This window comes from Desmodus rotundus, chromosome 2, assembly GCF_022682495.2.
Source record: "Desmodus rotundus isolate HL8 chromosome 2, HLdesRot8A.1, whole genome shotgun sequence".
Taxonomy (NCBI): Eukaryota; Metazoa; Chordata; class Mammalia; order Chiroptera; family Phyllostomidae; genus Desmodus; species Desmodus rotundus.
Genome location: NC_071388.1, coordinates 89,985,982 through 90,003,207, shown reverse-complemented (window position 1 = coordinate 90,003,207; position 17,226 = coordinate 89,985,982). Strand labels below are relative to the sequence as shown.

Below are 17,226 nucleotides of genomic sequence, written 5' to 3'. Positions count from 1 at the left end.
AAAGGTATTGCTCTTTTCATAAATACTTCTTTAAACATCCTTTTTAAAAATGTACTGTTCTTGGTGGGGTGGAGGCATGTGGAGAAAAGGCATACAACTGTAATTGAATAACAATAAGAATTGTTTTAAATGTACTGTTCTTGCAAAATAATCATTTTTAATATAATTTAAAATTATTTCTGACTCAATTTCTTTAGTTTGTTCTAGGAGTTTAATGTAAATAAATAACATTAAAAAATTAAAACATACTTGTTTCCAAGACTTGCAGACCAATATAAGATTTTTAATTTTGCTTTTCTTGTCATAGTACTTGCCCTTCTTTCTCTGTCCTCTTTAAGAGCAAATAATTTCCCAAAGGGCTATTTTATAACCCCCAAAATAAACTAACATCATCAAAGCGATATCACCAAAGCACCAAAGCATCTTATTACCTTCAAATAGATCTGTGCTCTTGAAAACACAACAGCTTGGACTTGCATGTTGTGAGATCATCAGAAATTGAGTCAGCCACTCAGGCTAATCAAAAAGAAAACTGAAAAGTAGTTGGTCGGCTTGTGACATTTCATTTTGCAGTTTTCAAGGCACTTGTGAAGAAGGATGAGTCCCTGCAAATTCTTCCCACTTGGAAACACTCCTGTCTCATGTAGGAAAGTCATTCCACTGTGCCAACTAAGCCAGTCTTAGGATTTGCCTCTATTCACACCTTTGCAAGAATGAAGTGGACATTCCCATATAGTTCAGGTTCTCAAGGCATCTTGGCATGAAATAGCCAAGTAAGTTAGGTTGGTGTTTCTCAACATTTTCCCCACCTCTGCAGTGCTGAGGAATACGGTACACTCTCACACTTGGACCAGCAAGTGTTTAGAGTTTTAGCATGTGTATGTGGTTTGAAAACTCCTTCTGAGGAACCTGATAAAGCTCGCCAGCCCTCCTCCTTCTCCTAATTGAGATCACAAACTTATACAAGGTTTTGGTGTGTTTTGTTGGGAAGCAAATCTTAGAAATGACCAAAAGTAAAAAGTGGAATTCAACTAGTATCTAGGTCCCAGCAATACCAAGCAAAATAAAGGTAGAGTTTAAGAACTGTTGGCCTAATCTGCTCTTCTACACAGTGAATTCACTGTCTGAGTCCCCTTTTGTGAATTAAGTGATACACTTGGCCTTCTGAATGCATTATGCCATAGCCAGTTTACTGAATCTTTAAGGACCTATTCAGGAAGGTATCGTTCTTTCTGAATAGGTCTCTAATGTTTTATCCAAAATGGTTTATCCTTTATCTGAGGGAAACAGTTTTTCAGCAAATCAAAATATGTTTGGTGTACCAGGAAATATTTACTGTCTTAAGAAAGTTATATCAACAATTCAATCTTTCTACCTGATCCGGGGGATGACGCCTTTTGCTGTCTCTCCTTTTAATGTCATGTTAAGATTTTCTGAGGTCCTACAAAAACCATTTTTATTATTCTGGACCCTAATTAAAAACAGCATTATTATTACTCTGACTTTGTCCCAGGGAAAACAAAAGGTATCATTTTTCCCCTCTCTGCTGTTTTCACCTGGCTGGCGGTACTGTTAACCTGAGTCCTGTTAATAAAAAAGTTACTCTGAGATCAAGTGTGAAGCCTTCTAAATGAAGACAAATCAATAACTATGATGTGCTGAGTACGTACTGTAGGTTTACAAATATGCTAAGTTCAAAAAGTCCGTGAAATTCTTGGCAATTGGAATTTGATAAAAGAACCAAAATTCAGATGATAATATTTCTAAAAAATTTCATTTTCAAAGCAATCATTCAGAAATTCCCCTGCTTTCAACGGCTGGCCAGGATTACTGCATTTCTGTAATGCCATGCAAGTGCTTTCAATCCAGCTACCATGAGGCTCCATTCCATCTTTCAGTGAAAATTCCTACCAGTTCTCTTGGTTGGCTGATTGATTTCTCTGAACATAATATTACCATGTGCCATGGTTAAAGAAACTATCCTATGATATGGTTAGACAAATCCGGATTGGAAAACAACAATGTAAGCACTCCCTCTGTTGATAACTGAGCTTTTCTTTACTTGCATTTGTGAAGGAGACATTTTTTGTGTATTTAAATTCATTAGAACACTGACAATCAGGCATGTTGTTTTCACGAATTTGTTATTTCAAGAAATCAGATTTGCCTAAAACCTTGTAAGTAGCCATACCTTGAGGAAGAACATAAAGAAGAATATCTTACCATCTCATCCATTTCTGATCTTATTTTAGAGGCTTAGTGCATAACATTACCTGATCTCTCTTCCATTTCCGAATCAATGGCCTTTAATGCTTGAGAATGAATACAGTTATATCTGTAAGCCAATGTTCTAAGGAATAAAATACATCTCTCTGCTTTTCGATAAATGTCAAATCTATGCAATCTGAAGTTTACTGAAGAAAAAAGTAGATGTCTCATTTTATTTATAGTTACTGCAATCTTTTAAAAATAATTTATCACATAAGTTACAGTCACAAATCTGACTCGTACTGTTACAAAAGAGAAGGGACGTATTTCTGAATCCAGGGAACAAAGTTCGACACCCTCGTGTAAACGCCAGGGAAGTTTGGTCTCCCGCACCCATGTCCCCAGCTGACAATGCCAGTCAGGATCCATTTCCCGTCGCTTTTTCTTCGACAAGATAAGGGTCCACCCGAATCTCCCTACACGAAAAGATAAGGTAAGTATGAAGTACTTGGCCATTAATTTTGTCATCAATGTATCTAATGGGTTGTGTTCAAAACTCCCATTCTGACAGGTTTTGCTTGATTAATTACTATGCAGTTTGGGCAAGTGTCAAGAAATAATGTGCAAAAAAAGAGAGAGAAAGATAATGTGAAAGTTCTAATGTCATAATCTAAATGCTGTATTCATCACAAGAAACTTAATTCTTCAGGCCAAGAGTAATATTAGAATATTCTTGCAGGGGAAAAGCTCTTACATATGCCCCCAAAATAATAAACCTCAATAATAATAATAATAATAATAATAATAATAATAATTAGATAACACTTAATGTGAGCTATGTCCTAAGCACTGTTTTGGGTCATTTTATCTTCACAGTAACCTCATGAGGCGTGGTTACCTTGGAAGGTTGACCTCTACCTGTAGCCCATGCAACGTCAGTAGTTGGCTCACGGTACCAAGGAAGACAGTAGAAGTAACCTTGTGCACTTAGCCAGGTCCAGCGAAGGAACCCTAAGGATCACTGTCACAGCTGTCACAGACATATCACCCTCACTTGAGACTCCCTTCTGATATCTCAACTCCACAAAGCAAAAGTGGAAATCATTCAAAGAATAAAGTAATTCCTACAGTATTCATCAATTAAATTATAACATCTAGATTTTTATTTTTCTCATTTTGGAGAATAAGAAACGCTGCAAGGTACTCAGAGGCAAAGATAAAAAAGCATTTGAAATTTGCACTTGTATCCCACCCCCACAATTCTAAACCTGATCTAGGTAAATTCTGACTAGTAGAGAAACTGGACTTTTTTTTTTTTTAATTGTTGCCACACCAACTCTACTAAGTCTAATTTAACCCATAGCCCCAGGTGGCTAGGTGGAAAAGGACTACAATTGACTAGCTGAATGAAGCACCCAGGACATAGTGTCTTAGCATTAGAGAAACAAGTGTTCAAATCCTAGGTCAGGCATTTACTGACGAGCTGTGTGAATTTGGGTGATTTATTTACCCTCTCTATGTCCCAGTTTCCTCTTCTGTAAAATGAGGATAAAAGACTGATTTGAATTAATCTACAGAAAGGACCTAGCACAGTGCTTGCAACAAAATGGGAGTTCAGAAGACAGAAATCTTTATTATATTAAGGTGAGTCTCCATGGCATGGTGGCTAGGGTTGTGCAAAGATGCGAAAGCAGCTCCCACTGTCTTCCTCATTCCATAATCACCTGTTCACTTTTTGGAAACCGTTTAGCTATCTGCATAGATTCGAATCTGAAGCTCAGAGCATTGTCCCCCCAAAAGTGACCTCCATCAGGAGATGACAGGGGCAATGAGTGTCCTCTGTCACCTCTCCCAGTCCTCTTTCCTTTCCCTCAACCTATGTCAAAGGGGTCATTTGAATTTAGCAAAGCACCAGCTAAGTTATTTCCCAGTACAGTGTAGATCAAAAGTGAAAGCATTTATGGAAAGTATAACACGTCAGGCAAGGGAACAGTAGGATGGCTTACTCTGCAAGCATCTCTCTTGCCTGACATGACGCCCGCGCAGAGCATCCGCGAAGTGATGATCCCATAGGTGGAAACACAGATGGTTTGGTCAATGAGCTCTACCTCTGCTTGCTGCAAAACAGGGGAGCCTTTATTGTCTGGAAAACATATTGGAAGCAGAAATGATGGAAATGGCTATACTTATTCAGGGTCTTATTAAACACTTTACTCATATTATCATCTTTCATCCTCAATAATAGTTTTTTAGATAAATTCTACTCTGATCCCTATTTTCCTAATGAAGCCATGGAGGTTTGGGAGGTTAAAGGATTTGTCCAGTGGCACTCAACTAGCAAGTTACAGAGCAGGATTCAGACCCAAGGCCTGACCCGACCACCTGACCTTCTGTGCCACTCTCCTTCATCACGTCTCTGCTTTCAGTGGGACCGTGAGTCAGCAACAGTTATTTCCAATGCTCACCAGTCGAATGGGGCGGCATAACTGATATGTGTGGGGGGGGGGGGGCAGTCCCGGAAGCCATAAACACATAGCACTCTGGATAAAGCCTTTCCACTTCCTTTTTAACCTATGTGGCCAAGATGGCTGAGAAAAGTACACACACACACACCCACACATGCTTGTACAGAAAGTCGGTTGAGTAGACTCTTTCCTCTTGTGATATGTGACAATGTAATTAAAGTCCCGACATGTTACAAGTATTCAAGCAGTTAGCGGATTCCTCCCATGAGTCTACTGAGACCTCAACAAGCCCAAACTGGTGGTGAAGATCATAACTTCAATAACTAAGTAAAGGCAGTGAGCACTGGAGAAGCTGCCCACTGTGAATCTTTAGTTGGTTACTCAGGATGATTTTTCTGCAATGGACTTTAATTCCAGTTTGGTCCTGGGAGGAGGTGTGTGCAGCTTCCACTTACTCTCCCGCCACCTGGGTTCTCCACCCACTCTGAGATGGCTGGGAGGACAAGGGGAAGTATTAGCACTAACTCTTGGGGAGATATTCACCAAGTTTTGGATTTTTCTCTTCACTGAATATTTAGAATCAACCCTGAGTCCTAGACCATGGAAAACCTCAGCAGTGCAGGTGTGGGGCTACCTTATCAGAGACTCAGACTCTTGTGCATAATGAAAAAGATGCCCCTTCTGACTGGAGGGAATTTAAAAAGCCACCCCCTCTCAGGAGACCAATTCTAGGCTGATGGAACCCCAGGTTTGAATGTGCAGCCTGGGAAGCAAAGGGTGGGCTGTATTTCAGCCCCCACTCTCATCACCTCGGTTAGTTTTCCTGTATAAGACATACTTGTATAATCCTCCAGAAAGCTGTTTATGAGTTGACACATTAGGGGGTGTTTATGTGTATTCTCTCATTTATGAAAAGGAGCCCCTTGTTTGGATGAAAAGGGAACCTAAAAATAAGAAAGAATTTCTTGTTCTTTTACACTGGAAAACCTAGCAAACACCTCTGAGTTTAAAAGACTCTCTATTCAGTCCTGCCTTGCTCATAATAGATCCCTACTGTCACCCCTTATGAGGTGGGTTCTGCTTCTTTTGGGGTTAAAGGTAAAGCATCATAAAACAGAAATAATAACACCATCCTCCATTCTACCTCTCAGAGTTGTTAGAAGGCTCAGACGAGACCATGTATGAGAACCCTGTCTAAGAACACCAAAGCGCTACATCAGCACAAGTTGTTATTATCTGTAGAGGAAGAGCGTGGCCGCTCACCCACACACACACCTGCTTCGTGCCTTCGCCCCCAGCCGGTTACCCAGCACTTTTCCCCACTGCGTACTTTCTGGCCCGCGGGAGGGATGCATATTGGCTGAATAAGCTGCTTCAGAGTCTCAGGCCAGGCGATGCTGAGCTGTAGCAAGGCAATATCGTAGTCAAAGGTCTGGCTGTTATAGTACTCGTGGACCACAATTCTTCTTACTGGGGAGACGAACTTGGCATTCCCCTGCACATACATCCCGAGGTGAGCAGTCCAGGGTGTGGGGTCTGACAGCCTGGTAGAGAAGGAATGAGGCATGAGGTCAGTGGCTTAATGAACCATACATGGTGAAACCAGCCCTCGCAGAGAGATGAGGAAAGGGAGGCCTGACTCTCTCTAGAAATCAATGTGCTACCAACAGGAATTTAATGAAATTCTTTTTGTAAACTATCAGAAGCTTTGAAGATCACTGCCCTAACTGCTCAGGCATGACCATTCACAGGGGCCACACTCCCTGTTAGTCCTTCCATAACTCTAGCCCTGACCCCCATGGCCTGGCATAAAGTCACCAAGGGTCTTGTAGTCCCCATGGGAGGTTTCCATCCGTACCAGCACAGCAGCCTTACTCTGGTGGGGTGAAGAGAATGTGGAAGCTTTGGAAGAAAAATAAAGACAGAACCCAAAGAGTGTGGCCCCTAATTTGCTTAGCTGACGTCTCATCGGTGGTACTGCGGACCCAGAAGCGTATGAAGGTTAACATGTTACCTGGAGCAGTTTCATAGCATAAAAGGCTGCCAGTCAAACAAAACCCACGTTAGCCATGAACAAGGATCCTGTAATTTCCAGCAGAAGCAAACACTCTAATTATATAACTTTGTTGAAATATTCCATACACTTAAAATTTTTTTTGAATAAGAAATTAATGAAGTTTTCATATTGAAGATCCAGTAGGTTCCAAATAAGTTTATATTTTAAATGAATTATTTTCTGAGCTTTCCTTCCCCCTTTAGCTGGAAGAGCATCTGCTCCATAACAGTCCCACTGGCAGAGGCAGGCAGAGCCTCCAACGCCAGTCTCAATGGCCCTCTCCCAAATGCCCCTCTGTGATACTGTGATTTATGACAAGATGTATTTGTTTGGTCTTCATCTCTTTTCTGGCACAGAGCTCCTAAAACCCTTACAATTTCCTAAATGAGGAGAGGCACGAAGGGGTCTTTTGTTATGTTAATGGAGTGATTTTTGGATTCCTGTTGCTGGGTTGCCAGGACAACCAAACACTTGATTAGAAGACTGACATTTTCAGTCCTACCTGCCTGACCTCTGGAAGGGGACAGGGGCTGGAGCTTGAATCAATTGCCAGTGACTGATGATTTAATCAACCACATATATAATGAAATCTCCATAAAACCCCCAAAAGACAGGGTTCGGAGAGCTTCCTGGTTGGTGAACACATGGAGATTTGGGGAGAGTGGCACTCTCAAAGAAGGCATAAATCTCTGCCCTTCCCCCATACTTTGCTCCATGAATCTCTTCCATCAGGCTATACCTGAGTTATATCATTTTGTAATAAGCTGGTAATCCAGTAATAAATGTTTCTCTGAGTTTCATGAGCCACTTTAGCAAATAAATAGAATCCAAGGAGGAGGTGATTCGAACTTCCATCAATAGCTGGTTGTTCAGAAGTAAAGAGGACAACCTGGCCTTGCAATTAGCATCTGAAGTAGGGGGCAATCTTGCAGGGCTGAGCCTTTAACCTGTGGGAATGACACTATCTCTAGGCAGGGAGTGTCAGAATTGAGTTGAATTTGGGGCACCCAGATTGTGTGGGAGAATTGCTTGGTGGAAACTCCCATCACCACATTGGAAATCGGGTGCAGAACTGTTACCTTCCCACTCTACAAAGGGATCCCCACACTCCAGCCGTCCTGCAATGCCCACTCTTCACACACTCCCATATGCTGGCTCCTTCTGACTTGAAAGCCCTACCCTGTTTTCTCAGTTTAATAAAAGTCTATCCACTCCTGATGTTCCTTTGCGTTATTTTATATATATCAATAATTCCTAGAAGAAATGTTTGGCACATGGTTGGTTTCAACCACCCCCCAACCCCTCACCACAAGCTATCAATTGGATTAAGTGAATGCCACCAACAGGAAGCTTCTTCCCACAATGTGAAGGCAGATGTGCTGTGTGTGGTCAGAGTGTGCCACTTTAGAGTACAGACTGAGATGCCCTACCTGTTACCATGGAAACAGTGGGCCGCAGAGAGAAGCCACTCTCTGGAGATGACAGAGGCTCCACAGTAGGCAGATCCAATGAAGTGCAGGCTGACTTGCCACGGCCACCCACCCTCCTGCGTGTCAGTGCCCCCGATGACGCGGTGGAAGGTGGAAGAACTCCTGCTGCAGCCTTTAGGAGAGGAAGGGTCACGTGATTTAAAGGCAGACTTGGAACAAAAATAGCATTCAGTCGGGTTCAGTGCTGAGTTTGTAACTGATTAACCCCGTAAACAATCTGAAATCTGCTTATCTAGATGGGAGGCAATTTGTGAGTCTTTCAGAAACCAGCACCAACCCCCTCCCTCCAGAAAGCAGGCGGGGGCAGAGCGTTTCTGGGCAATAACTGAGGGAGGGAGGAGACCTGTTAGCAACCGCTGCACTGTGGGTTTAGGCTGTTAGGTAAAAAGGCAAAGATTAGTGCCAAGTGCAACAGAATTGAGAGTGTCTTTGAAGTCGTGCCGATTTGAGAAAAGCATGTGGGAAAGAATTTGTAAGTCCAAAACTAATGAAAACCTGTGAAGAAAAACTGGCTATCAGAGCAATTCTTTTCCAGTGTAAATAGTATTGATAAGGATGCAGAGTGACCGTGGTGCCACATTAGAGGCCAAACAAGTAACAATGACTCGTGGCAGCTTACAGTTCTCAAATCGCAGCTGAAACAGAAACCAGCTCTTATATTTGACCTGACATAAAGCACAGTTAACAGAGACACCCACTTGCATGCCAGCATGCATTTCTCTTCTCATAGTTTTTTTTTAATTTAAGAACTTATTCCTTGATTAGAGCCAAACTGAAGTTCTCATTACAAACATCTGATACATTAATGCTTGTTTTCAGGTAAGAAGGTGGAATCTATTCTAGTGTTTCTGATTCTAAGGAACGATTTCAGATTCAGTTCACCAATATTCTTCTCTGGGCCTAAGGCACCCTCTGCCAGGGGGATCACACCAAGAAGGGAGCGCAAATGAAAACCTGCAGAGGGAACAGAAATCAGAAGGAAGGCATCGCTACTCACTGCAGCCTTCTTCATCGCTTCCATCTGGACAGTCCACGGTCCCGTCACATTTTGCATTTTGTTTCCTAAAGCAAATATCATTGCCACACTTAAAAGTTCTGTTGTTGCATGGAATGCCTAAAAATGAACAAAAGAAGACAGGGTTTTTCCTGGCCAAAACAAGATTTCAGTGAATGACACTGAACTCTGCAAAGGACAGCTCGGGCACAGCTTTAGGCGCCAAGACCTCTCTGCTGTTACCTTGTTTTCCAAGAAAATTTTGGAGCAAAAATCATCACTATACTCAGTCCTATTATACCATTAGTGAGAAAAATGGACCGACTGTGAATTATAGCATGTTTGTTCACAACCCTGGCAGTGAGTGTTTCTGCAGGGGCTAGAAAAAGTACCATGTCCCATCACGGTTTCTAGCAACTTCCTCTATATCAGGTCCTCAGTATCCTTTAGCCTTGAGCAGCACTGGAAGCAAATAAGCAATGAAATCTTCCAGTATTCTCTCTCTCTCTCTCTCTCACACACACACACACACACACACACACACTCTCTCTCTCTCTCTCTCTCTCTCTCACACACACACACACACACACTCTCTCTCTCTCTCTCTCTCTCTCTCTCTCTCTCTCTCTCTCTCTCTCTCTCTCCACCCCAGTTAGTGACTGATTGGCCCATTCCGTGCATGACTGAGAGGATTCCCAGGCCATGGGATTTTCAGAACTAAAACAGAGAATGTCCTGCAAAAACTGAGACAAGTTGATTATCCTAATACAACAGAGGTATTTTGATTGGGATTTAAGACAGTTTTGTAGGAAGAACAGCAGAGGGCAGAGGACCCTTCCTCACTCTGAGTGCAGTTCTGCTCATCCCGGCCGTCCTCACAGTCCCTGAAGCCGTCGCAGACCAGAGGGCTGTGCTGCCTGGAGGAGCTGGTATTGCAGGCAGGCTTGAGAGCCGCTGGAATGAGAACAGACAGACCGCGCGTGAGCCCGAGACAGCGGGCTCTGACGATGAGCAGTGCTTCTCTAAGGGTGCACAGGGTGAGGAGGTCAAATAAAATGAAAATCTGTTTCCTCAAAACTGACACATTCATGGAGAAAAGTAAATGCTTCCACTTTGGTGTAATTTCTAGCACTTTGAGTTTGTCGGATCTGATTTTTTGATTTTGTGTAAATGTGGTAAACTCTGGGGGGTTATTTAATTACAATTAAAAGCATCATAAGATTTTATTTTAAGAAAAATAAAGATTATAAGCTGTTATTTAAATTGGACTTATCTACCTTCCTAAATAAAGGGAGTGTCCTGAGATTGCAGATTTTACCTTACTCTCCTCTGCACCTCAAGCCTCTGACCAAAGTAACAGGTGCTCATTAAAGGTTTGTTGAATGAATTTTGAATGTGAAATCTGAGAGGACAACAGGCCTGTAGTCTATATGTAAGGAAAACTCTCTTTAAAATGATTTTTCCCTGAGAGAGTCATATTCTGAATTAGGAAATATCAGTGTAAGTGTATCATAATTTGCCCAAAGCATTTTCAAAAATTACCTTTATATCAGTGATAGGCACTGTATATTAGCGGGCACTCTTAGAAGGTATGATTTCTTAGACATTTCTGGTTTTGTGAAAGTTATCATTTTTGTTATCTGCTTCCCTTTTTCAGGGGCATCTCTGTGGGGGGCAGGGAGAGGACACTGCTGCCCTAAAAAGGCTCCCTGAGCCTCTGGGAGCCCCTGGTTGGCTCCTGGGGAGTAGCTCTCAAACAACGTGATGAGAAGTAACGCTCACCAGAATGCAGCCCTCATTAGAAAGTGGCGACAATTGCTTTTGTTTGGCTCAAGGAATAATAATGTGAAAAAAAAACAAATGCAAACTCAATTACTGTGATGGTCAGTATTTGTTTTCTTAATAAATAGAAGATGCCACAGATTCAAAAGGTCAATGAGCCATAAGGTAAAAGGGTTTTATTCTGTTTTGTCAATTAAAAAAAAGGTTATTTTTCATGAATATAATTTTTCACAATTAGTTATATTAACCACAATATTTCCCCAAGAATATAAAAAAGACTAAATAGTTTCACCATCACAATTAGTTGAGTCAAACTCTGATCGTTAGGAGAAAGTGTTACCAATAGTGTCATGTGACCCTGTGAGCCACCATCCCCACGTGGCTCCCTGAAACCAGAGACAGACTCCAAAACAGAGCGCAAATAGTCGTGAAAAACCAATGTCAATTTTCTGCCCAAACTGGGAATAGCCAGTACCCCACCCGCCAGTCATCACCGATGTGATGTTGATGGAACTATGCAGATAAAAAAATAATAATTATTTTATTCACAACACCTGTGCTCCATAAATTAACATGCTGAAAGAGTTTACTTCTCTGCAGACAGAGATTCTCTCTAGATGAAAGAACTGTGCTTTAAAATAGGGTTGTTGTAAAATAAATAAGTAAGTAGGCAAATGAATAAATAAATAAATAAAACAGGATTGTTGTATTTGAGATCGTGGTTGACTACATCACTAGCCACAGACCCTCACTTCCTGTGGCTATGTTAGCACCCCCTCCCTGGTCATGACCCCAGACAGTGCGGAATAAATTTCCCCTCCCCTGACTATGGCCTTTGCTGTCTGACTCGCTTTAACTGACGGAATGTGACACAAGGGATGGTGTGCCAATTCCAGGCCCACAACTTAAGAGGAACCATGTGATTTTGTTGAGCCTTCCTTTGCTTCTGGCACTGCCCTGGCTAGCCCCCTAGGTCAAAGAAGAAAAGAGCCATAAGGAGCAAACGTGTCCCTAACCTGGGAAGAACCAAACTCAGGAGGACCTACTGCTTGAAGCAGAGCCACCCAATGAGTCCAGCCTAGAGCAGTCACATCTCAGAAGACCCACAGATACAGGATCCAGAACAAATGATGGCCATAAGCCACTGAGTCCGGGGTAGCTGTATATAGCTTCAAGGGCCAATAGATGCACCAGGAGCAACAGCGTCCCTGACAAGTTATTTACTCATAAGAAGGTTGTAGTAAAAGCTTGATTACCCACCACAGAATAGCTCATCACTTTCATCAAAGCAGTCGTTAACTCCATCACACCGCTGGGCCTGAGGGACACATAGGCCGGAGGAGCATCTAAAAGATCCAACAGGGCAGGCTACAGAAAATAAAAAACAGCAAATCCTGTGTGGGTCCCTAAAAGTCACCAGACCACATTAATAAAGAAATACAGAGTATTAAGTGCTTAAGGAGTTGACAGTGTAGCAGTAGTAATTACATAACTTCTCCATCAAATCTAGGTTATGGGTGGTAACTGAGAAACAAACAAACAAACAAAAAGCAGGATTAGGACAGCAACGAAAGCAAACAAATTCGCCAGAAACTCTGAGTCAACGTTGCAGCCAAGTCACTTGTACAGTCCAACTTCTACTACCTCCGTCCCTGACACAGCTCCGCGGCTATATCACAGACTCCAAGAAAGTGAGAGCCGCAAGGTGCTGGAGAGAATCCGCACCCTTAGTGTGCAATCTTTAGACACCCCAGGGAATTGTAAATGGGCTCCGGTGTCTGAATCCTCTATCACCGGATGCGTTATTCTGAGGAGTCTGTACCTTTCATTATATTTTCAAGTAATCTCTGTCTCAAAATATGTGAGTAACCACAAATCTTAGAAGGTGGACCTAGAGTATTTAGTGACTGGCCTTAAAACTCAAGACTCCTGCCCCCAACCCAGTCCAACTTTTTTTTCACTTCAATCGGGCTACAAGTTAAAGATTCCATCCCTGGCCTTGAATTGTGAAGACTGGCTTACAGCTACATAAAATAGAAATGACAACTCCTTCCTCCCTGCTATGGTCTGAATATTTGTGCACCTTTCCCAAATTCACAGGCTGAAATCCTAACGGCAGCTGTGACGGTATTAGGAGGTGGGGTCGGTGAGAGGAGATTAGGTCCCGAGGCTGGAGCCCTCTTCTGAGAGGTATCAGGGCTCTTACAGAAGAGGCCCCACAGAGCTCCCGCGTCTTCCACCAAGAGAGGGCGCAAGAAGACGTCAGCGATGCCAAAGAGGGCCCTCACCTGACCATGCTAGCACCATGGTCATGGACTTCTGGCCCCAAAAACTATGAGAAGTAAATTTCTGTTCTTTACGAGCTGCCCATTCTGTGGCATTTTCTCATAGCAGCCTGAAAAGACTAAGACACTGCATGTGTGCAAAGGAGTCGGGGAGAGTGCGTGGCCAGGTCACCACTATCTCAATGGCACTCAGCGGAGAGGATGAGTTCCTGCAAAACAATCATGGTTTAAAGAAAAAAATTAAAAATAAGATGGCTTCTTATGTACCTTTGTCCTTGTTGGAAATGCCAATATTCTCATATTCAGAAACGTACTATTCTAAGTCCAGAAACAGGTATATTGGGGATTAGCAAAAAAAAAGGACATGATCTAGAGGAACTTTCTGTCAAGTTTTATCCCCATGGAGTTCTATGTGGTTAACCCTGACTTTTCCCCTTTTAAAACACATCAAGATTTTCCTAAGCAAGTCAGTATCGAATCCCTCCAGCGCTAATGACTTGCCTCAAACTTTGCTTTTTTCTACTGACTGCTTCCTGGACACTGTTCCAGCGGTTCTCAGCATGTAGGTTGATACCCTGAGGACTGGTAGCTGCGCTCCCCTTGACCAACCAGCTCTCCCTGTATATCATAGGCCAAAATGAGTCACAACTGTTGCTCTCTCATCCCTCAAATGTTGGTGTACACACATTTACAAAGGGTTATGGCTGGCAAGAACAAATGAAGAAATGGGCTTGTTCTATATCTTAGGAGTCATGTGAGATGTTATATTTAATTAAAAAAAATTTTATCCTCACCAGAGGATATCATTTCATTGTTTTTAGGGAGAGGAAGAGAGAGAGAAACATTGATGTGAGAAAGAAACATCCTCCTGTAAGCGCCCCAGCTGGGGATCAAACCCACAACCTAGGCACGTGCCCCAGTTGAGAATCAAACCTGCAACCCTTTGGTTACAGGACGACGCTCCAAACAACTGAGCCGCACCGGCCAGAGCATGAGGTCTTATTTTTCAAATATTTTTATAAAGCAGTAATACACAATTATATTATTTCTTTATAAACTATAGCAGTAATAAATGTGTAACTTTGTGCATTATTTATTATATATTTATTTTACGTTATATATTTATTTGTGTAGTATATTTTATAAAAATAAAAACATAATAGAAAACAGCAGAAATAAAGCGGCTTTCATTCCTTTAAATTCTCCCAGTTTAGAGTTAAAAAGTATTAGCCTCCTTTTACCGATTTATTAAGATTTTCTAAGGAGCTGACCCCAGGCTTACGTTGACTGATGTTGTAACTGCCATATTCCACCAAAAGTGGCTTGTCGGAAAGCCTGGAACTGCACTGGAGCTGAATGTGAACCAGGGGGCTGGGCACCCGGAAGACAGTCTGGTGATCCACGTAGGAGCCACAGTACCTGGGGAGACAAGAGGAGACAGGAGACAAAAGACACTGGCCCTGAGTGTCTTTCAGTTGCGTTTATTGACAATGAACTCACTAATGGTTTGGTCACTTGGGTTTCATAAACATTTCTTTCTTCCTTTTGTTTTTTTAATTCTCACCTGCATGAGAGGACTTTTTTTTTTATTGCATTTAGAGAGAGAGGAAGTGAGAGAAGACCGAAGAGAAGAACATCAGTTGGTTGCCTCCAGTACACGCTCAGACCAGGAATCGGACCCACAACCTAGGTATGTGCCCTGACCAGAAATCAAACCCGCAACCCTTTTGCTAGGGATGGAAGCTCCGACCAACTGCGTCACGCCAGCCAGGGCATAAGCATTTCTTATGGTAGAACTGACAGTTACAATTCTAGGCTAAATGTCTGTGCTTGAGTAATGTCTGCCCCGTAGATGTTATCCTCTGCTCAGTAAACCAAGAGCAATGCCATTGACTGTTACCTCCCCCTTTGCTTTCCTCACCAACACAAATCAGAAGAAATTTGGGTTTCATGCTCCTGGTCCCCACTCTTCTTTCTGTGTAAGTTACTGTGTAATATCACCTGCTTTTGCCTAGTTTTGCCTACAACCCTCTGTACAGAGAGGAGAGGAATACATGAGCTCAGGTTGAAAATATACAAAGAATCCCAGCAATACTTAAAGCAAAAGACAATATTATTTCACACTAAATTGGAATCTGATGCACACGTCAGAGATTGTCCTTGGCAAAATTTCAAAGTAGTAATGTCTGTCTGCAATATTTCTCTAGCTCAGTTTTTCTTACTTGTCATCAACTGATAGGAAATTACTCCTGTTTGAAATTCTTATTATACGAGCACTGTGGTTAGTGAAACATGAAATCTTACTACACAGGGGCTCGTGATAAGGTAGGCCTCTGCCCTGTGTAGGTAAGGCTCTTCTCAGGGGGAAATCTGCAAGGTCTTAGAAGGAAACAGGAGACTCAAGGCTGAAGGGGATGACTTCCACAGGAATCTGCGACTGTCAATCCTTCCAGGTCCTCACAGCACTTGGGAATCAGCTGTGTTCCAGGATCAGACACTGGCATTCAGGGGGAGGAGCATACAAGTATCCTATGATGTCAGCATTTGAAGCAGAAAAGCATTCATGCGTATTTAAGAAAGCACCTTTTGTAATTGGCTGAAGTTAGGACTTGCGGACTAATAAACCAGCTCCTGGTGAGGCAGGAAACAGCATAGGAAGAACTCTGAGGCTGCAGTACTGTTACTGGCCATTGTCTGGTGTCCTGGTTGCCAGGAAACGCCTTTTACCAATTCGGTAGATTAAATAGTAAACCGAGGCAGGGAGGAGGAGGGAGACATGTCTCACCTGCTAACTCAGCAGTCCTGAGCCTGGTCTGATAATATAGCTAGGTGTTCCAACATCACAAGAAACACTATGTTAGCAAGAAAGAAGGGAAGTCCTTGAAATTCTATGTAGCATTTCCACTATCTGGGAAAGCGAGCCTTGGAACTGTGCTTTCATCCCAAGGCCTGGAATGCGGGAAAGGGTCCACCGTGCCCAAAGACGAAACCCATTATACAACTTTGGTTAATTGTCTACCTCTGGTCACTATCTGTTTTACAAGAGAGTCCCTGATGCTTACAGAAAAAGCCCATAAATTACTTTGTGACAGACCTGGGTAGGCCTAGGAGGAATGGAAAATCACCAGGCGGGAAAACTGTACTGTGGGAAACGGTAGCCTGGGAAAACGCCTGCCTGGGAAACTGCCTGCCGACTCTACCCAGGACGAACAGATGCCCGGCTAAGATTGGGGTCTGGGGTCGGCCTATCCAGCATAACAGGATGCAGCTTTAACTTGAGCCTGACAAGAGGGATCAAGAACAATGGTCAGCAGAAACAGCAACCAGCTCTAGCCAATAGGACTCTGACACCCCAACCAGTTACCCTTCATGTGTTTTTGCACTTAAAAACCCTGCCCTAAGAACAACCAAGTGAGTCTTCACCTCCCTAGGTTGGCTCCACTTTCCCTCTTATTTCCCGCTAATAAACCTTGCTCCTTTGCTCGCTGCATCTGTCTGGTTTCTTGAGTGACTCCAACCTAACATTTTGGGAAGTGCCCCGATTTTAATTAACTGCCTCCTGTCATGTATTTGTTTTACAACGAAATGAACAAATGGTGTCTGGAGCAAGATAAGGATTTGGGCTAACAGACACCCACACATACCTAAGTTTGGGTAGTCACATTCCCCTAGGAAAGAGGGCTCCACATTTACCCGTTAATCAATATGTAACTTTTTTTCCCTCCCTCACCAACTATATAAGTCCTCAGAACAAAGCACTCTCTCTCTTGGGGGCTCGGGGTGCTCTTGACGCTCTTGGCTCCTGGGCCACTGGGCCTCTGGCCACCTGGCCTCAGGCTGCGTGGGGGCTGGCCACCCTGGTCTTCAGCCGCTCTTACGTTTGCCACCCTGCTTTGCCCTGAAACTTTGCCTTTCACCCCCCACTCTACCCAGTCCCGTTCTCTTC

The 17,226-nt window shown here is 42.9% G+C and overlaps 1 protein-coding gene across 1 annotated transcript in view; it reads right to left on the bottom strand.

The window, feature by feature from the left end:
* Positions 1 to 2,260: 2,260 nt before the first annotated feature.
* Positions 2,261 to 17,226, bottom strand: part of TMPRSS7 (transmembrane serine protease 7) — a 36,757-nt gene continuing 21,791 nt past the window's right edge. Inside the window, exons 11-18 of the mRNA XM_045185937.2 lie at positions 14,563 to 14,699; positions 12,256 to 12,363; positions 10,057 to 10,167; positions 9,217 to 9,333; positions 8,160 to 8,331; positions 5,949 to 6,217; positions 4,215 to 4,351; positions 2,261 to 2,684 (exon numbers count right to left, since the gene is read on the bottom strand). Of these exons, the coding sequence (XP_045041872.1) occupies positions 2,514 to 2,684; positions 4,215 to 4,351; positions 5,949 to 6,217; positions 8,160 to 8,331; positions 9,217 to 9,333; positions 10,057 to 10,167; positions 12,256 to 12,363; positions 14,563 to 14,699 (1,222 nt within the window). The 3' untranslated portion in view covers positions 2,261 to 2,513. The remainder of the gene's footprint in view (positions 2,685 to 4,214; positions 4,352 to 5,948; positions 6,218 to 8,159; positions 8,332 to 9,216; positions 9,334 to 10,056; positions 10,168 to 12,255; positions 12,364 to 14,562; positions 14,700 to 17,226) is intronic.